General features: G+C 41.9%; 1 protein-coding gene across 1 annotated transcript in view; it reads right to left on the bottom strand.

Annotated features, from left to right (window-relative positions):
• Window positions 1-24,007, bottom strand: part of drp2 (dystrophin related protein 2) — a 154,808-nt gene that overhangs the window by 9,764 nt on the left and 121,037 nt on the right. Inside the window, exons 14-20 of the mRNA XM_086100896.1 lie at window positions 22,330-22,415; window positions 18,114-18,271; window positions 14,260-14,426; window positions 13,918-14,029; window positions 12,529-12,665; window positions 9,378-9,443; window positions 2,553-2,618 (exon numbers count right to left, since the gene is read on the bottom strand). Coding sequence (XP_085957022.1) covers window positions 2,553-2,618; window positions 9,378-9,443; window positions 12,529-12,665; window positions 13,918-14,029; window positions 14,260-14,426; window positions 18,114-18,271; window positions 22,330-22,415 — 792 coding nt within the window. The remainder of the gene's footprint in view (window positions 1-2,552; window positions 2,619-9,377; window positions 9,444-12,528; window positions 12,666-13,917; window positions 14,030-14,259; window positions 14,427-18,113; window positions 18,272-22,329; window positions 22,416-24,007) is intronic.

The following is a 24,007-nucleotide window of genomic DNA, read 5'->3' as shown; positions in this document are numbered from 1 at the left end:
GCTGCCCAGCTCACATTGCACCCGACCCCTTTGGCCCCTCCCATGGGTGGTGAGCCCATGAGAAGGGCATCAAAATATATAACAAAATATGTTATATAATATATAAATATAACAAATAAATAAAATATATAACATAAAATAAAATATAACAAATAAAATATATAACAAATAAATGTTATATTTAGATTATTGCACAATAAGTGAGAGTTGCGCATAATGTAAAAAGCAAAGAATACAGTAAAGAATAAAAATGATGATCATTTAGTTTTTAACTGTGTCCTCATGGTTTTTTTGCCCTCTTTAGTACATGTTCTCTCTCAGAAGTGTTTTTTGCCTGGTGTTTTGTCAAGAACGGACGGATCCAAGGACGTTTGCTTTTGTCGACTTTTAACAATCCTTCGAAAATGTCCAAGGCAAACATGAGCATAGTTAGCGATCGCTCGACTGGTGAACACATTTTCTGGGTGATTCACATTTACATAAAACTAGCGGGGCGAATGACGAGGACGCTGCAATAGAGACATATCTATTTATCTATTTACACACATAGACACATACGGTAGTCCCTCTTAGCCAATGGGATGCCAGGATGATGCACGGTAGTAGCCAATGGCAGAGCAGCTATAGGTATGTTGCGTTCAGGAAACCTGGAGCTGCGAGCAGCAGTCCATACTGAATTTTTAACTTTCGTATCTTGAAATTTCTTTCGTAACAAGAGGCAATATTTTCCTGTTGCGACGTTTCGTAACTTGAAAATTTCATATGAAGAGCTGTTGGTAAGTCGAGATAATGACGGCCAAAGTCTTTTTCATGACGTCTCTATATTGCGTTGATGAAACTATGGTAGTTAACCACTTTCAGGCACCCTGTAACCTGACAACATGATAAGCTGTCAACTGTTGTAATAGCTGTTTCTGAAAGGGTTAAAGTCAAGAAGGAAAAAAAAGTGCAGGTATGGTCAACGTTTCTTTGACAAAAGCAATCACCCTGAATCAATATTACATTATTGTATCATGACATGATAGTTTGCATCAATGTAGAATTACATGACGTTGCATCATACATATGATGCAGTGGAGTGCCAACCGCAATTGTAAACATTGTTACTGTAATGCCGCTTTGACAGTTTGCAATCAACGGAGCATTATTATTGTTGTAAAGGCAGACATACGCGACTGTTGTTGTGGATCTCATTGGGGAATGTTGTGGTTGACAGACACGCACACGAGCGCGCACGACGCACGTGCACTTTTCTCTGGCTCACGTCAACGTACGCACACATTAACTTCATTCTAATGAAACGCTGATGTGAACACCTCAGCAGACAGAAACCCTGAGATCAGAGCGCCATTTGCACAAGAACATGATAAAAACAGTTGACAGGCCCACTCACAGACACAAACACAAATAGAAAAAAATAAACAAAGTGGCCCCTACAATCCTTTGCGCTTTGGTATTCATAACCATTGACAGTTTTTTAAATCTTTCTGAAACACCCTATACTGCCGCCACAGCAAAGTAGCACAGTAATTGGTCCAAGGAAATACAGCAGTACCTTGACTTGTTCAAAAATTGTGGAATTCACTTACTGTAAGTAATAAAATAATTAATGAAATGAAGAAAAAAAATTACAAAATAATGTGGACCCCAATGCATCTGCTGTTTTTGGGTGTGAGCCTACCCCGATTTTCACGGAAACCCCTGCTTAGTTTCGGGTGTTGATGTGTGCCTTTTCAGGGGAAACTCATTTTTGTTGCGGGCCACACTGCAGTTGCCATTTCCCTTGGAGAGCCATTATGACTGTGAAACCATATCAAGAAGTCAAGAATAATCTTTTCTTCAGCTATTTAAGCGACTATAATGAGGGGTTTGGTAACAAGAAAACAGCTCATTTATTACATATGATCATTTTAAATTTTGGTACAGATTTCCACGACCCTAGTGAGGATTAAGCGGTTCGGAAAATGGATGGATTTTCAGAAGCATCATGGAAGTTGACATGCTTGATTGGCTTTCGCGGGCCACATTAAAATTATGTGGCGGGCGAGATTTGGCCCACGGGCCTTGGTTTTGACACCGATGGTGTACATGAACACAAATAGGATTCAGTCTGCTATGTATGAACACGCTCACGCACGCACACACACATTCCTCGACTCTCCTCAGCGGGCTTTGCGCTCCCACTTTAATCCAATGCCAATTTCGTGCGACATTCCACTTGCTGCGGGTCATTGGGATTATTTGTCAAAATGTTTACCCTCGCAGTCAGACATGCATGAAACAAGCCCATCAATACAGCTACACAATAAAGGTAATTAGATTAAATAGACCCGAGGCCGTTTGGGCATTTATTCGATATCCTTGACATCCTTCATGAGGTCCATGTAAGTGTACGATTTTTGTCCTTACTTTGAAGAGAATTTAGTAGGACAACTACATATTATCAGTGAGGTAAAACTGCATGCCATGCAGTGCGCACATGCAAACAATCATGTTGCAAGCCGGTGGCGCCAGTGAGTATGATTGCATTGCAGGAATGGCGGCATACTCACAGACTTTCATCAGGAGAGAGGCTGTCCGTGAAGAAGGAACAGTTCTGGTTCTCCATCTCCGCCAATCTACAAATATGCACACGTGCACACATGCATTTACCCACAGAGGTACAGAAACAGCCACACATAACAGTAAAGAGAAAGTGTCACATCAAATAAAAGACAGAACAAAATCAACACATTTGATACGCTCCCACATTGGAATACAATTTTTTTTCATGCCCCCACAGTAGAGCAAAAAAAAAAAAAGAGAGAAAGATAAGCACATCTGATAGTTGTAAGGCACTGTGGCTAACTTTGACTCTCGTGGAGTACAAGTAACCCAAAAGAAAGCTGCCCGTAAACTTCTAAGTGACAATACTGCAGAGTGGCAGGAATAGAACAAAGTAGCGTCTGCCTGAGAGGAGGATCAATAAAAATGTCAACAAGGAAAGGGAGATACAATTTCTTTAAAAAAAAACAACAACAACAAACAGTTGTGTATGCTGTCTACCAGCTAGGGAGGTAATAAAACAAGCCGGCGAGTTTGCAGTGTGGTCCTGGACAGCGGATAGCGACATCATTCCATTTCATGTGATGAAGACGACTCGACTTGGCATCAACGAGGAAGCTCATAACCGCTGTGTGAGGATGATTAAGTATGAGAACTGGTAACTGACATCCTTTAATACAAACAACATGAATCATAATCTTTTTTTTCTCAGAAACTATTCCAAAACTGTTCCATGTTTAAGTATAGCATTATTTCCAATTAAACATTTTCACAGGATATTGAAATGAAGTGTTCACGATGGGTTATCGCTGATTCTTTATCAATCAAACTTTATTTATGTTGCACGTTTCATATGAGACTTAAAGTGCTGTGCAATTAAATCTAAAAAATACAACACGCACACACGCACACACACACACACACACACACACACACACACACATATACTGTCTGGTTCATTTGTCAATAAGAACAATAAGTGTAATAAACACCCACCAAAAGAATTACTATTGCTGATAGATGCCGTAAGATGCCAGAAAAAATGATCAGTCTAAATGAAGGTCCTCAAACCAACTTCAACATAGTTCCTTGCACTAAGGTGCCACCGGATGGCGCCAAATTACCAAGTCAGTGAGAAATCTGAATAAATTAATGTATAAATGTGGGATATCATTGTAGCTCAAGGCTAAGTCACTTCGAGTCACAAAACCTTCAGGTTTCTGCTAAAAAATAAAAAGAATACATAAATAAATAAATGAGTCAGGAAAAGCATACTAGAACATCTCAACTGTAATTGGGGTGAATGAGAAAAGTGTAATTATTTTGTTTTCTCCTGGCGCCTGTCTTGAGTATCATGAAAGTAAGTGAATGGAGATAAAACGCGTCCCAGGGTGGAATCTAGCGGCCTCCCGAGCATCGTCTTCATCACAAGAGTTGGTGTGTGCGCTTCCTGTTTAATTACCGCCCAGGAGAATGTCATTAACATCCAATTAAATGAAGCGTAATCTTCACCCAGCAGAGGCTGGGTGGCACTAAACTGCTCCAAATGCATTTTACTTTCTCGTGAATGCGTCACGTTGTCCATTTTGACGTGCAGCGCTCACACCTTCATGCCCGCAGTATCGTCCTCTGGCATTTATCAAAAGTCGTTCGGAAGAACATGATACGTTCTACTCCATACCAGGGGTGCCCAACACGTCGATCGCGACTCGTTATTGATGAACACTCGGCCTACACTGTTGTGTTAATTATTGGTCAATACGCTACTACTTGGAACGCCTTATATAATTTGCATTTTTAAGTAAGGGCTTGGTGTAAAAGTTTTGAGAACCAGCTAGAGCTAAGATCGGTCCTAAAAAAATCAAGCCCGACCCGAACCGCCCGAGGGTATTTAAACCCGACCCGGCCCGAGCCCGATCACTTCGCTTGATTTGCAGGCCCAAGCCCGAAGCAAACCCGACATTTCATATTTTATTTGTGAGGACTCAGGAGGAGGAGGGGTAATTTCTGATAACAAAGCCTGTCTTTTGGAACGAAATATAAGTCAAACAAGACTGTATAAACATTTACATCTTTTATATTTCTGTTTCTGAAGAGGTTACATTAACCGCCAATTTTCTATCATTGCCGGATTTTTTTTGAGAGTGGACGGGGAAAATTTAAGGCCGTCCGTCATTTTGACGGGTTGAAAATTGGGCCGTAAACCACCGCAGCAGTACGTCCTTAAGAATCTAGTGCGGCACAATAAGAGAGAGAAGCAAAGAGACAAAAAAGAATAATGATGGGTGGATCATAGAGACAGGAAGGAGTTATTTGAATTGTTATTGCAAGAGTTTAGTACAGTACGTGTTATGATGAGGCGACTTCTGTTTTTTTGCGAACCATGTTCTCTTGTGGCCAAAACTATTGACGGCCTCGAAAAAAAAAAAGGTCAGCAAGAGAGAAGCCCGAGCCCGACCCGACCCAAATTTCAGGTCGGGTCAAGCTCGGGCGGTCCGATCTTACCTCTAGAACCAGCATCTTAACAGGTGTCCTTAAGGATCCGTGTACCACACGAGAGTGGCTGCTGTATCTTCAAGACCATCTTTTAAAATACGGTCATGCTCTTGGTCCCTGAAGCCCAACGCTAATTAATTGGATCCACAAAGCCATTCCTCCTCAAGCAGTCGATAAGCATGAGAGAGGCGACAGGTCGTCTTGTCAGACCCGTGTGTGTCTGTTTTAAAAGTACACTGATCCCTCGCTATATCACGCTTCACGCTTTTTTTTTTTCCAAAGTACTGTATCCAGAAAAAAAAATGCCAAATGACTCAGAGGTTTTGTGCATGCCTGTACTGTATATGGAACGGGCACTTATCCTCGCGCACGGGAGAGAGAGAAAGAGAGAGACTGGGCTTGTCCGAAAGGGGCAGCACGTCTCTCTTTGCCTCTTCCTATTGTCTAACCATAAACACATCGGCTGCGCGGGGATAGCTGGCCAGGAGCTAGCTGAAGGCTAACGGCGGCTACACCGTCAGAGAGTCAAATGAGAGCCGCCTTCTACGCCACAACACAAGTCTCTTCGCCTCTCTCAGGAGGCAATGCTGATGAATTGAGTTAATTTCTGTTTATACAGATGTTTATAATTAAAGATTTAAATAAATATGTCTATATTTTAAAAATGCTGGTACCCGCATACACAAAAATTCCTCATCGGGGGGAGTCTACTTTTTCACGTATCACGGCCGGTGTCCTGCTCCCCATTAACCGCGATGAGTGAGGGAGCACTGTACATGTGTGCCTTACTTTTTTTATTGAACGAATATAAGTGAAAGGAAATGGAAGAAACCGCAACGTCCCGCAGAGTCTGAGAGGTAGATTCTCTTCACTTCCACCCTTTTAAAAAACCAAAAAAAAAAAAAACCCCGCTTGTACAATATAAGAGCTGATGATGAAAGACATGAACTTGTGTGTCCTGTTCTCACACAAGAAGACGGAAGGAAGAAGGGAAGTCTGCAGCTAGATTTTGTTTTGAAAAACTATTTCAATCATTCAGTGGCAACAAAATTAGGGACGCTTGCTCATCTCAAAGCTCGAATGGGAGCAATTAATTCTCTTCTTAACCTTTTAGCAGCCCAAAATACATTAGCATTTTTTTGTGTGTAAATGACATGCCTTTCAGACTCCCACATAACAAGCCATAAAAGTCGAGATTTTCCATTGAACTTCATATTGGCAGCATAAATATTCATTGTACTGCATTTGTAATTTTCCCCATTGTTACACTAATGAGGGAGGGGGAGGAGAGAGAGAGAGAGAAGGGCATGATAATATCAGAAACGGGGCGAAAATTTAATACTTTCAAAAAAAAAAACTTCAAATATTTGGGGACATTGGATTGCTTCGCATTATTTCCTTGCTGATTGTTTTTAGAGCATGGAAATGTTGCAGAAAATGCTCAAGCTAGTGTAGTTTTCACTCTTTTCACCTCATTACATGCAGAGTGCAACGGCACACCTGTTAAATCATTTCTTTAAAGCGATCATTGACCAAACTGTTTAGGGCATCCATGGTCTTTAAAAGAGATTATTTCCATCCATCCATTTTTTTAGTCCGTTTATCCTCACAAGAGTCGCGGGAGTGCTGGAACCTATCACAGCTTCTTTTGGGCAGTAGGTGAGGGACACCCTGAACCAGTTGCCAGTTCTGAATGGTTGAGTGGGTATTAACCACGTATCAGATGGCAGGTGGAGGCAGAGCGAACGTATGTTAGAGGAATCTATGAGCAAAATTGTATCATGTTTAAAGTTTAATTTTAATTTGGACACATCGAAACGTTTAGGTGCGTATCCAGCACCCCCAAATGCCTGTGCATAAAGGCTACCTGGCCACAATTAGCACGTCAATGCAGGTGGGCGATCACGGGGGAGAGGGCGAAACTCGGTCACAAAAGGGGAATGAATAATTCGGGAACAGCGGTTGAACAACAAAAGACGAGTTGAGAACACCCGTCCCGCCCAGGCGACATTGGCCATCCGCAAAGTCTGCAACATGTTAATTCAAGGTAGACCAGACAGAAAAGGCGCCAACGTACTGGTGGTTCAATGTTTAAAACAGGTAACCAATCACTACCGAGGGGCCGGACCGTGGGTGCGGTATGCAAATATCGGGGACAGTGTTTTCCTTGTATGTTACAATAAAAGTCTGAATTGGCAGGAAGGGAGCTCGAGTGTGATCGCGGAGCAACTAACCGTCTTTCGCTCTCAGAGATCCGCTTCCGCCGATATTGAAGACAATTTTCCTGTGTGCCGAGTCATTTCTTTAACTTTGTCCGAGAAAATCTCTGACAACGTACATGACGAAATAAGTCAAGTGCTGCCTAATCCGATTATGATGGCGCTCAGATCACACTGGAAGTTAAGCGAGATGAAATTAACTGCAGTTTTTTGTCACATGGCTTGATCAAGTTTCTCTTGCTGGTGCTTTATTTTAAAGCCAGTGCGCATGTATAATAGTATATCGGGCTATAAAAAAAGGGAAGCAGTGCTGAACTACAGCGGCCACTACAGTGCACAGCCTATCATGTTATCAGGTATATGTTATCATTATTGGTGCATGAAAGGGGAAAAAATTGACAATAAACAGCAAGGAAAATAACCAGACTGGAAAACACACAAAAATAAAAACAAAAGAAAAAATAAATGAGTGATATTTCACACACGTCTAACGAAATGGACTTTAGCTTTACCAGCATGTTAAATGTTGATAATCTGGAAACTGTACAAGCCATACATTTTCTCTGGGAAAGTAGTAACGGAGTTCCCACCACATTTGCAGAAACATTGCACCTGGCGCTCTTTGAAGGGAATCTCAGAACAGAGAAAGACTAAAATAAGAACCATCAAACATGTTGAACAGAAGTAACAGGGGTCATGCAGAGGTCAGAGGATGCCTTGACACAAGCTTTTTTTGTAATGTGGTAGCAAAAAAAAAAAAAAAAAAAAAAAAAGGAAAATTATTATTATTATTTTTTTTAATCTTCAGGGCAAAATACACAATATGTATACAACAGGGACAACAGATGGTCACTGTCGGCTGTCACCATGCCATAAAAACATGAAACTCGTTCAGCTGCCGAAGGGAGAAAATTATTTCATCACTTGTTGCGCTGCTCACAATTTATCCAATCATAAATCTAAACGCAGCCATGTTAAATTGTGATCGACATTGAGCAGGAGAGGATGGCGATGAATTAATGACATCGGACTCCTTGTCTGCTTTCGCCAAACTGGGATTAAATGCACCAGCAAAACCCAACGCAACAAATTTGAGGTGGAACACACTATTTGTGGCATGGAAGACGATCAACACCTTTTTTGTGGCCCATTTTAGATCAAATTACCACCGGCTCAGCAGCTCATAGGAGATAATAGAGCAATATCGAGGATTTACAAAAAAGGAAAGCAAGAAGATGGCCAAAAAAAAAAAAAAAGATGGAGAAATAGATACGTGGCTCCGAGACGAGCGTTTTAGGTGGCGTGTTAAAGCAGCAAAGACCTTGGGGGAAGTAATACACAACAGCACACTTTGCAGCATACACACGAGCCGCATTAATGGATGTGTGCGTGTTTAGCCTTCAGGGGTGCAGCAGTCCTGTTTCTAATCTGTCAAAGAGACACTGATCCATGAGGACAGCTCCCAGGTGACCAGTGGGCTCAGTAGCCCGGCCCGTGACAAGCCACTGGGCACGCTGGACCCCCGCTGACCTCCAACCACACACATACACAAGCTAACAAATACGCATTATATGCACAAACAACACAACAAGCTGTTTTATATCGGCTAATGTTTGTGCTGAAGGTGAAACGAGCTGAGATTCTAAAAAAGGGGGGCAGACTGCATGTCGAAGATGCGTGTTAACTGGGAGGGGTTGGCAGTGAATGAATTTTGACATGACAACTTGACTTTAGAAAAATAAAGCAGCAAATAAATCAATGACATAATCCCAAAATATGTCGTTGGAATGATTCTAGATTTTTTTATCTTGAAAAAAAAATCCATTTTTTTTAACATGACAACTTTTTTTCCCCTACGCCATTTAGGGTTACTATGCTGTGCTTAAATCGGTTTAATTGGCGTTAGGATTGTGACTCATTTCACAGGGAACATCTGAGGAGCCCTGTTCTTGAAGCACATGTTCTGCCGGATCAATATTTCAATCGAAGCCTTGCGCGGATCAGGAAACGGGCAGAGGGGGCAAAAATGTGTAAGCAGGGAACCCGGATTAAGAGAGCAGACAGCAGGGGTGAGTGAATTAGAGAGATGGTAATGCGGCGGCAGAGCGAGAGACTTACCTGCTGGCATAATGCTCGATCCTGCTGTGCGTGTCTGCATGGGGCAGTTTAGGGGACGAGCACGGCCTGGGAAACACAATGACACTCGAAATACATCATCACAAATACATATAGGATGGCATAATGAAAAATTAATCCGGACATATTGCCAGGATAATCCAGAATCAGGAAGCATTGCGGTAAAGACTTTTCTTTTTGAACTCCAGTAGGAGGTTATTTTCATTTTTGTTTATTGCGACCAAGTCTTGCTGTGTAAAGTTTGCATGTTCTCTCTGTACTCTTGTCTAGTGGCGGTTGTGTTGGGGCAAGGGAGAAGCCCTTGACTCTCAACTCAACTCAACTAGAGCATTTTAAAACAGCCATCACTGTATACAAAGTGCTGTACATGGAGCAAATATCATATATGCAACAATAAAACAAAAAACATAATAACGAAGACAGTAGAAAGCACAAAACAGTAAAACTAAGCTCAAGTCTGAGTCATGCCGAGTCAAATGCCAAAGAATACAAATGAGTTTTGAGACGAGTTTTAAAGATGGGCAGCGAGGGAGCTTGCTGAATGTTCAGTAGGGCGGTCATTCCAAAGAGAGGGACCAGCAATGGAAAAGGCTCAATCCCCTCTGAGCCTCCGCTTAGTTCTTGGTACTTCTAATAAGATCTGGTCCGCAGGTAAGCGGGAGCGAGGCCATTTCAAGATTTGAAAACAAATAATAGGATCTTAAAAAGAACTCTAAAATTTATCGGGAGCCGGTGAATGGATGCCAGCGTAGGAGTTATGTGCTCCTTCTTACGAGTACCAGTCAAGAGACCAGCAGCAGCATTCTGGACCAACTGGAGACGCTTCATGGAGGATTGGCTGACTCCCAAATGAAGTGCATTACAGTAATCCAGCCGGGATATGACAAAGGCATGAATTACTCTTTCAAAGTGTCATGATTCGGTTTAGGGACCAACAGGTGGCACTGTAGGGCTCCCCTGGCAGCTGCACACCTGTTGGTCATAACTAATTAGGGCTTTAAAAGGACTCCCAGCCCGAACACTCAGTGTCGGATCATTGTTGCTTCTTGCTACTGTCATGTGTGTTGCTCTTTGCTCCTGTCATGTTTGTTTGTTTGCTGTTCCTTTGATGCTGTCATCTGTCATGTTTTTTCTGGTAGTGTTTTGGTTATTGACAGTTTTTGTTTAAGTCATTGTTTTTGTTTGTTACTTTGGACTTAAATACAATTCGCCAAATACACCCTGCTCCTCCCTCCTGCCTGCTTTTTGGGGTCCACCACCACCTTGCTACGTGACACAAAGTGCTCATGAGAAAGGAGAGGTTTTACTTTCGCCAGCTGCCTCTGTGTCTGGCCACCCCTGTGGATATGAAGCAATGCCTTAATTTGAGTCACGACCATAAGTGTATTTCATGCTGACTTGATATACTGTGATGATGTTAAGTGGTCTGTGTTGTTTTTTTTCAGACTTTGGTTGGCGACTTGTACTCAAGTGCATTGTGTACATATTAAAATTAGATCTTGGATTGGCACCCAAAATCCCCGTTCCCTAATCATGTTGACTTTCTTTTGGTAGCTCACAAATGCTTTTAGTGGTGGTGTTAATGCACCCAAAATATTTGCTAACCACCCAAAAAAGGCAGAAGAAGAAACGGAAGAAGAACAAAAAGAGTTAACGGAATTTTTGCCATGACAAGCATTTACTATTTACAGCTCGATGAGTAGCAATAACTAATCACTTTTCTAATCTTTGGCCACAACGCAATGCGGGATTCTAGTTAAGGTAAGCCATTTTAAACTAAAATATTTTAGCCTGTTGCACAACATAAATGGTACAGGCACAGGACATCATTTCCTTTCTTTATTGTAATAAATTACAGAAAATATTTTTGATTTTGTTTAAATATAAACAAAATAAAAAGTTAAATTAGGTACACTATTAAAACAAGTCTCATAGTTCAATTCACATTGAGATGGTCGTTTCCTGTGCAGGTCTACTCGATCGTCTCATAAGTAGTTTTAAGAAGTGTAAAAAGTTACATCTTGATTCCATTATCCAAATTATACAGTTTGTTCCCTTTACCGAAAATCCCCTCTTGTTTATTTAAAGTAGCCTTAAAATAAAGGATCCAACAATATTACATCACATTCACAAGCTGCCATCCCATAAACATGCTAATGTGGGAACGCGAAGCGCCTTCAGCTTTGCTTCCTGATGACTTCATGGATTTTAGTCTCATTGCACTCGTTCCCCCCCTGGGATCAGCTCCTTCGTGATTAGTGTCCCTCATCTCTGATTAGTGCTAATAAGTCCCAAGTTACTGTAGCAATAATCAAAACCATGTCAGGTCCCACCAAAATTTAAAAAAATGTCCAGTGAAATGTTTTCTGACACTTGTGTTCGTCTGTATTCATTCACAATCATATCGGGGGGGGTTTTCATTGTCCCAAAACAGCCTCGGTCTTGTCTATTAACTGAATTGTATAGAATCATATCATTTGGATAAAATATGTTTTATTCAAGTCTCAACATAATTGTATTTTTTCCTGCAGGTATTTCCGTCCAGCTTACATCCTTTATCAATTTATGGCTTGCTGCACTCCGGTGGGACAAATGTATGATGCAAATTTGGTTTTAAGAAGTGGAGATAACCCCTGCTGAACCTGGAGAAGAACTACATGATTGTTAGAACTGGAAGCTCAAAAGCAATATCAGAAAAAAAGCGAGATTGAGAATAAAAAAAAAATCCCCAAAACATTAGGTCATTTTACAACCTGTGCAACATGAGAGGAATTTGAAGGGTTGAAAACCTAAACATGTATTTTATTTTAATGACGAGAACTAATATGAGTTAGAAAATGTTACGCAGTAAAAGAAGAAAAAAAAATGCAGACAAAAATCTGGCCACAAACACGTTTGAGTGGAGGTAAAAATAAATCAAGGCCTGAGGCTTAGGTGCCCGTTGTACTTTGTTTGCACTTTATTTCATTCATTTTGATAGCTTTGGTTTGTTTCGACAACTATATCTAATTAAATGACCATGTTCTCTGGAGACTTGTTTTTTTTTTTTTTATCGGTTGGAACACATGAGAAAGAATTCAGAGAGACGGGTGGGTGACATTTAAAATTACATTTTTGAAAAAGTTGGACTCACGTCTCTGAGCTGTCAGCCTCCAGCACAGACTGAACGGGCAGGTAACCTCTCTGAGGGTGCTTGGTGAAGTACTGCTTTGATCTAAACTTATTTTTCAGAGTCTTGGCGAAGTCCCTCATCTTCTCTCCCGAAGTGGTCTGGACGGTGAAGGTGGGGAGCGGTGGAGAGTCGGCGAATGCATGGCGCGAGAAGACGGGGTTAGAGACTGATTAAAGACTTTTTTTTTTTTTTTTTGTCATGTTACTTGTAGAAAATGACGAATAGACGATGTGGTCTATTAACGGCATTGGCTAAGACATATATACAGGTAGAAACTTGGATGTTATGCACGACAAATACTGAATCATATTCTTGCTGCAATAAGAAGTATAAACCAAATATGAATTTATTGTAACGCAAAAAAGAAACCCTGTACCTCCTGTGACAATTAGGGGGGACACTGTAGTAGAAAAAACAATCTTTTTTCGCTTTCCCTGGGCCCAAAAAGTTTGACAACCGCTTTCTCTGTATGATACACACACACTCATGGTCAACCACAAGGCACTCTAAGGAGGCCACGCCAGCAGGTTATCCGAAGAGAAGATACGATTTTGGGATGGAGGCAGAGCTAGTTCGCTATATGCACATCATAACAGGACAACTGCTGATGTGGGCAAAGGTGCAAAGTTCTTATACAGTTGGGGAGGAGCAAGTTATCCCCAACGTACATGACAAGGCACCGTTTTAGATGGCTCAGTCTTTACGCATCTTTTCTGTGATTATGTTCAAACATGTTGAACATATTTAGAAACAAATCAATAATTTCACTTTGAAAGATCTTTTCAATTTCGGTGTTGTATTTCACTACATCATTGATTCCCAACTTTTATTGAGCTCAGGCACATATTGTAATTTCAAGAAAAGCTCATAGGAGACCACCAACCAAAATGTCACCAAGAAAGTATTCGGTATACTAAAATAGTGGCGATATTGTCTCAATTTACACCCACATGTATTTGATTAGGGTGTAGTCTGGGCCCATGTAGTTGAACTCAAAGCTATTTTGTTGTATTCATCAAAACAGGTAGCTACACAGATGAATCGTACCTCCTGCCATCTCGTTTAAAACCATTTCATTGTTGTGCTTGTCACTTTTACCAGTGGCGTAGATAGATGAACAAACATACATTAGTTGTAGTGAATAAAAAACAATTTTCAAACCAGTTACGGTAAGTGAAACATCTGATGATCTCCCACAGCACGGTGGTTGGGAATCACCGCCTGACAAACTATGCTCAAAGAAACACAAACCCTCCTGTGCCATGTGTGCAAAATAAAAACTAGCAGATGGTGATTTAATTGCGGCTATCAAAGCCTAATCAAAGGAGGGTGCATAAACGCTTATCTTACTGGGGTGTAGTACTCCATGATGGGGTAGTGCAGCTTCTTGCCCTTGGTAGTGCGTCCGGTTAGAAAACAAGTCTGGCAGATGTCCACGTTGAACTGCTTTAAACTGCGATACCTGCCAAGAGCAACAAACCTCAACGCGGGCTTGCAGAATGAAGGCTTGATGCTGAGGTTTTGGTTCATTCATTCATGCATGCATGCAAGCAAGCGGTCTGTCCTGCAAGCTCGATAACCTGATTATCCCAGTATAGCCACTGCTTGACGTGTAATTTCCTAACTGCTCTTGCTACTCAATAAATGATGAATCAGAGGTAAACATTTAGACACTGTGACGTTTCCACCTGCCTGAAGCCTTTGATGGGACATTGTTTGCAGATGTAACATTTAGCCTGGTGCTTGGTGGACTCTGCCGCGGTCACCCGGTGGAGTACAGGTAGCCAAACCAAGGACTGGGGCTCCAGGCTCATCCACTCCAGGAAATGAGACACCTCGATGGCTGGTTTTCCTGAGGCCTGCACACACAAGGGAATAGCGGGGGCGCGGCAGATTGTAAAGAATCCAAATAGAGACCAATAAGTGTGTTGGCATGTGATGTCATGAGGAGAGAAGGTGCATTTGAAGCAATGCAAACAATAACGCAAAGGCAAAATACTCGGGCTGTGTACTCTCGCAGAGAATGAGAGCACAATGGAGTATATCTGTTATCAAACGTAGGAAAGTGAGTGGCAAAAGTGAAGAGCTGGCAGAAAAATGAGTAGCGGCGGCAGCAGCTTTAGCAGGGAAGCCCAGACTTCCTTCACCCCAGCCACTTCTTCCAGCTCTTCCCGGGGAATCCCGAGGCGTTCCCAGCCCGGCTGGGTGACATAGTCTCTCCAGCGTGTCCTGGGTCATCCCAGAGGCCTCCTGCCGATGGGAGATGCCCGGAACACCCTACCAGGGAGGCGTCTAGGAGGCATCCTTATCAGATGCCCAAGCCACCTCATCCGGCTCTTGTCGATGTGATGTGCGAAGCGGCTCGACTCTGAGTCCCTTCCAGATGACCGAGCTTCTCACCTTATCTCTAAGGGAGAGCCCCGGACACCCTGTGGAGAAAAGTCATTCAGTCGCTTGTATCCGGGATCTCGCTCTTTTGGTCATGACCCATAGCTGATGACCATAGGTGAGGGTTGGTACGTAGATCGACCGGTAAATTGAGAGCTTCGCCTTTAGGCTCAGCACCTTCTTCACCACGACAGACCACAAACACCTCCGCTTTAAAGTCCAAGTATCGGAAGTACAACACGTACGCCTGTGTGTCTGCCTGGTTGCGTCACTCTTGGTGAGCTGCTTTTGAGAAAAATTCAAGATGGGATCAAAGTGAAGATATCCTCATAAAGGAGCGACTTGCTAAGCGATGAAAATCGTCGATGTGCTAAATTCTCATTAAGTCGGCATCTGAGGTGCATTAAGAGGTTGATTTCCCCCGGGGCTTCCTCTGCTGCTCAACCAGAGCTGCATCAAAAATAAATGCGCGCGCGTGTGTGTGTGAGTGTGTGTGTGTGTGTGTGTGTGTGCAAATCCCACAGACGGTGAGCTTTAAAGAAAGTGTAGCTTCTCCTGAGATTAAAGAGGGGCTCCTCTAGCATGCCCTGTTCTTTCCACGAAAGAGCTCAAATGAAGTTACATTTCCATGAAGGGTAAGGTTCAGTTTGTCACGTGCTGTTTGCAAAAAATCAACTTTGCTCTAGAATAAAATATCAATGAATAAACGTGTCTCAGGATCCTTACTGTGATGTGCCAAAGGAAAAACTGAATCACAATATAAAGTCACTTAATAGTGACCCTTCACGTACAATACAGCCCAATCATATTTTATCTCCGAGTATCAGATAGAGTTGGTCTCAAGCTCGTAATGTACAATCGTTTGTCTCTGACAGACCTTCCTTAATGCATTTCCCTGATACCTAATGAGGCTTGTCACAGTCTAATAATTGAAAGTGTTGTCTGCAGACCTTCGGCCTCCTTCAATGACTGCATGTAATTGCCTTAATTACATGTACCTGAGCGGGTTCATGAGGTGATTACATTTAAGATTACAATCTTAGATTTACACATCCCACTTGTTCCAACTTGAAGATTATGCTAATGCATGAGTTCATGAACATGAGCAAAGGCAGTCGTGACATCACCACCTAAGAATATGATGTGAACGAGTATGTTGTAACTGTTACACACATACTGCAGGAAACCTCCAATGATTGTTTTGAGCAGGGCTCCCAACATATTTTTCTCAGGTACACTATAGGATTGTCATGATTCGGTTTAGGGACCAACAGGTGGCACTGTAGGGCTCCCCCGGCAGCTGCACACCTGTTGGTCATTTGGTAATTAGTTGTATAAAAGGACTCCTGCCCGAACACTCGGTGTCGGGTCAATGTTGCTCTTGCTACTGTCATGTGTGTTGCTGTTTGCTCTTAGTTTCTGTCATGTTTAGTTCATTGTTATGTTTTAGCTTTAGTCATGGTTTTTGTTTGATACTTTGTTTGTTTTGGATGTAGTTTTCTTTGTTTTAAATACAATTCTTCAAATACAACCTGCTCCTCCCTCCTGCCTGCTTTTTGGGGTCCACCACCACCTCGCAACGTGACAAGGATTCAGTGTCCCGGGACAGCATTTCATTTCAAAGGGAGTTCTGCACGGTTCTGTTCTTGAATGACAGTTTCCCGCTCTCTCAAAAACAAAAACAGTTGGGTGAACTCAGAATTTCAAGTCAACAAACTGTGACTAAGTAAAAATAAAATTGAGGGAGTTCCTCAAGGTTCTGTCCTTGAACCACAGTTTGTCCTTATTTACACTTGTAATGTCTTTTCCAGAGTGGCTACTGCATCAACCTCACAGTGCAGAGGTCGTGGGTTCGATCCCGGCTCCGGCCTTCCTGCGTGGAGTTTGCATGTTCTCCCCGGGCCTGCGTGAGTTTCCTTCCACATTCCAAAAACATGCATGGCAGGCTGACTGAACACTCAAAATGTCCCTAGGTGTGAGTGTGAGAGCTGATGGTTGCTCGTCTCTGTGTGCCCTGCAATTGGCTGGCAACTGGTTCAGGGTGTCCCCAGCCTACTGCCCACAGACGGCTGGGATAGGCTCCAGCTCTCCTCGCAACCCTTGTGAGGATAAAGCGGACATGAAAATGGATGGATAGATGGATTATGGCTGCAATTATTTTTTCCTCCCTCATGTCATGTCTAGGGCTCTATTAAAAATAATAGATAGATAGGCCCTTGATTTTGCACTTTGATGTGCTTACTTTTTGCCAAGGATATTTGAGAGTTTTCACTGTTCTGGAATTAACTTCAAAGTAATATAAAGTGCATGAGTTTAAAAAAGTCTCAACTCAGCTTCAAAAAATCACCCAGAGTTGAGAGGGCAAGCGTGGAACAGAAAAGAATGAGCATAATTAGGATGAATGTTGGATATCAGGTTGTTAAAATTCACCAATCCTTTGGTTGGCCATTTAATTGCAAAATTATCCCCATCGAAATGTCGCAAGGTAAAGTTCACGCAACCTGCGGCAGACTGAAGGTTAACACGTAACAGAGTGTTCAACATGATCGGACTTCATCCTGCCAAGATGTAATGTATATTCGGCATGGGGCTAGAGTATGCGTCACCTATCAGTGAAAGTACATAGTGTGCGCATTAAAAGCAATCTCATGCAAAATTGAGGAGTGTGAATGTTTGTGAGCCTCCACTCCACAAAAACAAAATATTTAAAGTCTTCTTCCCTCCGGTGTGAAAACAAAGGAATGATGGTGCTATTTGTGTTTATGGCTGCAGGATTTACACTGGAAGCTCATGAGAACATATCTGTTGTCATGCCTTCCTCTGATTTTCTGGACTTCATTTTCTCATTCATTTTAGTGGCTCATGTCCCATATGGCATGTTGACATTTACAGAACACATGAAACAATCTATAGACATCTGGATGATGGCAAGCAGATACATTATTTCAATTAAGTCGATGAAGACTGGAACATATTTGTAATAAATAATACATTTTGACTCAATTCGGTGAGATTGGGTAATTTCCTCCTACACAATTCATGATCTCTTAATAACTCTTTCTTTATTGATTGTTTTTGTTGAAAATTGAGATACAAGGCCTGATGGGTTCATCATGCAAGATGTAAAATGTCTATGATCAGCTTCCATCGGGTCTCACCATGCGGAAGCAGCTGCGGACGCTGGGCTCCACGTTGCTGCCTCCGAAAGCGGCCACTTCACCCAGCTGGCGCGGGATTTGGATGGCCTCATGGAGCAGCAGGCTGAGGTGACGCTGGTCCGTTAAGCCTCCGTTGCCGGACACTTGACGGAATAAATCTGCCACCATATAAGAACGTGGAAATGTTAAAAAAAAAAAAAATGTTTCCATGTCCTTACAAATATCAAAAATGCAAGTCATCGAATGAATAAAGTTAAATGACCGAATTTTTTTTTTAATGAAGAAGCAATTACTGTATTTTCTGGATTATGAATCACACTTTTTTTCATGGGGGGGTGTGACTGATGTATGAAATTTTGAACACGTTATTAGTATATCATTTCATGTTATTTTCTCATTAAACCAGAGGAGGGCGCTCTAGGCCTGTGTTGATAAGTCGACGACGAGTCTGATGCAAGCGATGTAGAAGAGGAAGTGCAGCATCATCTACCTCCGGAGTTGGCAGAGTTCTATAAAAGTGACATAAAGAAAGACGATTTCATTGGATTTAGTGATTTGGAGTGACACTGATGGTTTGGTAAACTGCCTGGCATGTTCTTTCTGCTGTAGTTATCTGAATAACTTAATATGTTACGTGAACATACTAGGCACGTACTCAGTTCGTTGTTTATGCGTCATGTAGCGTTAGCATATCGTACACTTATTCAACCTGTTGTTCTCTATTTTAGTTTTATTTTAAACTGCCTTTCAAGATGACGCGTCTGTTGTTGGTGTTGGATTTTATCAAATAAATGCCCCCAAAAATGCGACTTATACTCCAGTGCGATTTATATGTTTTTTTTCTTCTTTATTATGCATTTTATGGTTGGTGCGATTTATACTCCGGAGCGATTTACAATCCAGAAAATACAGTCCTCCTCCTGACCTTAGCTTTGGGTCAGTTTGAGGTGAATATATTGCGCTCAAAATTTTGCCACGAAAAAAAAAGTCCCCCTCACACAAAAAGCCTAGGTTTCAAACCTGATAGAGTTGGACGGATGTTTGTTTCATTGGATTTTCACAGATTTCATGACATTTTGGATGCAATCCTAAAACGCTCTTTCAAAAAATGCTGACTCAGGCTTTATCAACTCAATCTTGGCATTCATCCTAGAGTAGGCTTTAAAACTTCCGTGTCTAACACACACTTACACGTAAACACGTGCAAGCATTTTAAGATGTTGGAGGCGGCACAGGTATGCCGACATGTTTTATGCCACTATGCACTTATTTAATGAGTGCCCTGTAATACATGCTGCTCCGCCAAAATTAGAATGTTTCAAAGATTCATACAGCTGCTTGTGAAAGGTGCTGACTTGTCATTTTGGATGTTGTAAATTGTAGTGCTGGGCTGTCCTGAGAGGTATTCTTCATTTGCTCATTATTTATTATATAGGTATTTTCTAATTGATGTAACGTTCATACTGTGTACACGTACACATTAGTATGCACATTTTCCACAGTGTGTTCATGTCGTACACGTAGTACTATGTGGCATTTTTCTTTCTCTTGTTCCCATTTTAAACACATTGACTTAGATTTTAACTTGTTCATTTTGAATTTAAAGGGATGAGGGGGGCCACAATCTTTCATCAGTGCTACTTACTCGGGGGCCATATAGGACGGCACACTTCCTCACCAGATGTATTTAAAAAATCCTACTTCACATATGGACAAAATGTACATCCCAGTCAGCAAAATTGGGAATATGTACAGTATATGAGCAAGTCAAGTCAAGTCAAGAGTATTTATAGAGCACTTTCAAACAGCCATCGCTGTATACAAAGTGCTGTACATGGAGCAATTTAACATGCACAATAAACAGTAAGAAAAATCGGTAATAAAGGCGGTAGAAAGCACCAAACAGTAAAAGCAGAATATGCGCTCTTAATATCTTTCATTTTTTCATCATACATTTCTCAATGCATGTGTAAAAGATCCACACTCCTAACTAACTAAATAAATAACCAAATGCTGTGAATTTATTTCCACCCCGATACAGAGGGCTCTCTTGCATAAAAATTACCATTAAATTATGGCACAAAGCTGCTGAACAGCAAACCGCCATGGAACACGAACTAATTTTGTGCATTTCCGCCACAAAAATCCACTCAAGCTTTTAGTATTATTTAGGCTCTGTGTTAGTCCTGCTTATCAATCAACAATCAGCATAAAAATAAAAATAAAAATGAGGTCCATTCATGTTGCAAAAAAACCCCCAAAAACACCCGCAGCTACAAAACTTTTCTTTGTGTCAGATACTGGGTGAGTGAAGGTTTTTTTTTTCTTTTTTTTACACTTTTCCCCCTCAGTCTCCTTTGGGGTGAAAAACACTTTTTGATGGCAAAATTTTGGGAAGTTAAAAAAAAAGTACTTTTAAAAATTGAAACCTCTTCCTCTGCCGAAATGAACAAGTTGGTATGCTACCTTACTACATTTTAATGTTGGTCATGATGGCGGCCCCTGGATAGCCAATTATTTTTGAGGTGATGTAATAAGTTTGAGAATCGCTGCACTAATTAATTAGATTCCATGTTTTCAATGAGTATGGACTGTGTGTGTTGCATGAGTGAGTATGTTCTTAGTTGTCAACACACGAATTAAACAAGAGTTGTGAAATATCAGTGACAAAATTATGAGGGGGATTAAAAATCAGCATCTGTGTTTATGGCCATCGGAGGCAAACGCTTAACATCTACGTGTAAGTATTTGTCTTAAGAGCGACATCTGGAGCTTGGCGAGCGGCCAACCGGACACCTCACGGTCGCCTGACCTCGGGGACATTTTAATTGAGGAGAAGTTCTGTTCCTCAGTCCACACAGATGGTGCTTCGACTGTGAGTAATCTTTGTTAATGTTTCTCTCCGTCGGCGTTGTCGTCTTGGGTCTTGAATCAACCGCTACTGGCCAGCTGCTCCAAAGTCCAGCCGTGAGGCTCCAAAAATGGATTTCCCTTTTTAAACGGTGGTGGAAAGAATAAAGTACAAATACTTGGGTGCTAGACAAGCAATTCTTGTTTGCAAGCATCTTTTGTTATTTTCGGGTTATCATGGCTGAGTGTCAGCGACCTAATTTGAACTTTGTCAATCTTTTTGGAAATAAACCTTTTTGCAAAGACCTTCATCTCTGTCAATGTTTGTGGGATCCACGCTAATCCGGATTATGATGAATGACAACACAAGGGAGTGAGCGATGAGAACACAATTCTTCTGTTCTCCAGGATTGCCAAAGGAAAGGACCGCAATGCAATGCAGGGAAATGACACGGGCCATGTCAAATGTGATGTGTCTGTTTTTGCCGCTAAAAATGAATGCCCATCGTTCGGACACCCCGAACAGATTCCAAATTTGGAGTCTTTTGGAACGGGAATTGTTCAGATTCAAATGACGCCCAAACCTAAACTATGTTATTTGTAAACCTGGCAGTGACTGCTACATTTCTAATAAACACTGCGTCGTGATGCCATGTACTGTTATTTATCATGCCCACTGGCTGTGTGAATGCCGGTATCTCACGCTACAGTCGAGAGCTGGGGTGTCAAACTCATTTTTTGTCGCGGGCCACATTGTAGTTGTCATTTCCCTTGGAGGGCCATTATAACTGTGAAACCATATCAAGAAGTCAAGAATAATAATTTCTTCAACTATTTAAGTGACTGTAATGACGGGTTTGGTAACAAGAAAACAGCTCTCATTTATTATATATGATCATTTTCAATTTTGGTACAGATTTTAGGATGCATCATGCAAGTTGACAGGGCCATATAAAATGATGTGGCGGGCCAGATTTGGCCCCCGGTCCTTGAGTTTGACATCTGAGCTCTAGAGTGTAATGAATACTTTAACGAGAGTCATTTTTTTAACAGAAGTTTATACACTTCTACGTCAGTCCTGGGTGTGAGTACCAGATGGGCGTTCCGACACAGTGACAAGCACATAAATAGTCAAACATCACGGCGTAGTTTACAATGGAAAAGAGAACGGCTCGGAGGAAAAATGCCAGGGAGGGGCATGAAGAGTGTGCGTGAATGGACTCTGGTGGCGAGTAATGCTTTTAAGGGCCCTGGGCATGGAAGAAGCAGGATTCACCATTAATGTCATCGGAGACGGTTCCTCCATTTAGAGCCTTTTGTGCGTCTGCGTGGCTGCGATTGGTGGCTGGTTGCAATACTCACTCACATTTGTATTTCTCCTGGACATCGGCGTTGCACAAGCTCACCAGGCCCATCTTGAAGCTCAGCACGCGCATCTTGCCGTTGCGAGCGCTAAGTGGAATGAAGAGTAGAGGTTTAGAACAATGAACAACGTGTAGACAGGCATTAGTGATGCTTCCGTGCTTTGCCCAGTGAGAGAAACAAAAGTGAGGATGAATTACGAGGGGTCACGGTAGGACAGCGCAGGTCAGTGCAGTGGTGTGAAATTGGATTAGGGGCACAGCCTCACTCTCCAAACACTGCGGGGACTTGAGGAATTGTTCTTGGGTATGCGCCTCGCACGGAGATAATATGATGACACAAGTAGGGATGCACACATGCATGCAAACTAGACAATATCTTTCAAAAGTTTGAGGGTCACTTTGAAGATTCATGTGCTTAGCTCTAAAAAGTACAAACATTTCTGTGTGACTGAATGCTAATCAGTATGCAGGGGTCTACTCTATAAAAATATATCTACACATAGACGAGTGATATTCTTTGAAATAAGACATTTCTATGGTCCACCGCATACGGCGCGACACGGCCGAATGCCACTGCAGTCGACCATCGTGAAACTAAATTACAGTTGGCAATCGAGCACTGCACATCTAATGACACGTGACCGCCAAAAACTGTGACTTAACATAGCTGCTGTATTCATTTTATTGAACCACAAAAACATAATGTGATTGGCAAAGAAGAAGAAAATTGAGACAAAGACAGAAAACAGGCCAGGATAAAAATAACCTATTTCGATGGTCTGTTAGCAATGAGCAGTTGCCCCACTCGCTTACTGCGCACATGCAACAGAGACTCTCCACGCTTTGCTTTATAGCCACAGTTTCATCTGAAATTGTAAATATACTTTAGTTCATAGTTGATATTTTTGAAAGTCTGTTTACATTTATGACATTGCAACCTTTTCGCCAGCCATTCACATTTCAAATCGCAGTAAAACTAGTTGTAAACTGTCAGCCACTCATGAAAACTAGTGGCAGCACATTGCCGCACTCTGAACGACCGATCAGACGGTTTCGGCAGTGTCCCGATGTGTGCAGCGGACTTTAGTGACCCATAACTTCTGAACGATATTCCAATCATTTCAAACGATTGCGGAAAGCACATTAAGTGTCACAAAATTAGCTGATTTCACCGAAGTACATTTGTGAGTAAACTGCTTGGGTTTAGGTTCAAATGTTCTCGAAAAATTCTCGCCAATGAGCGTGTTTGTGACATGTGATGCTCGCATTGTTTCTCTCCTGTAAATTTATGCAAACAATTGTTACCTATTGTGCTTATTTTGCTTGCGCGGTGAATGTTACAGTAGAAAAGGGCAAACGTGTTGGTCTTCATCCCACGCCTTTGTTCATATTTCACAGATCGCATGCAGGCGCAGCCGGGAAAGAGAACTCCATGAGCGTGATGAGTAACAATTTAACGGAGCGGCAAGATGATCATATCAGCATTAGAACTGGAAAAGATCAGGCCTTGCGTCACTGGAAAGGAGAATATAATGAAATCAAGTTTGTTGCGTGTTCCTCAAATGCACGCGAGTAGGAAAGAAAAAGTGAGGTCAACTTTCACGTGGGAGTGAATCCTCCGTTGGACGATTCGAGTCACATGAGAAGTCAAAGAGAGGCATTAACTGCGCTTGCACGTAT

The sequence above is a fragment of the Hippocampus guttulatus genome, chromosome 2, assembly GCF_054856545.1.
Source record: "Hippocampus guttulatus isolate MCC_2025c chromosome 2, RoL_Hgut_1.0, whole genome shotgun sequence".
Classification (NCBI taxonomy): domain Eukaryota; kingdom Metazoa; phylum Chordata; class Actinopteri; order Syngnathiformes; family Syngnathidae; genus Hippocampus; species Hippocampus guttulatus.
Note: the sequence above shows the minus strand (reverse complement) of the source record. Positions and strands in the feature narration are given on the sequence as shown.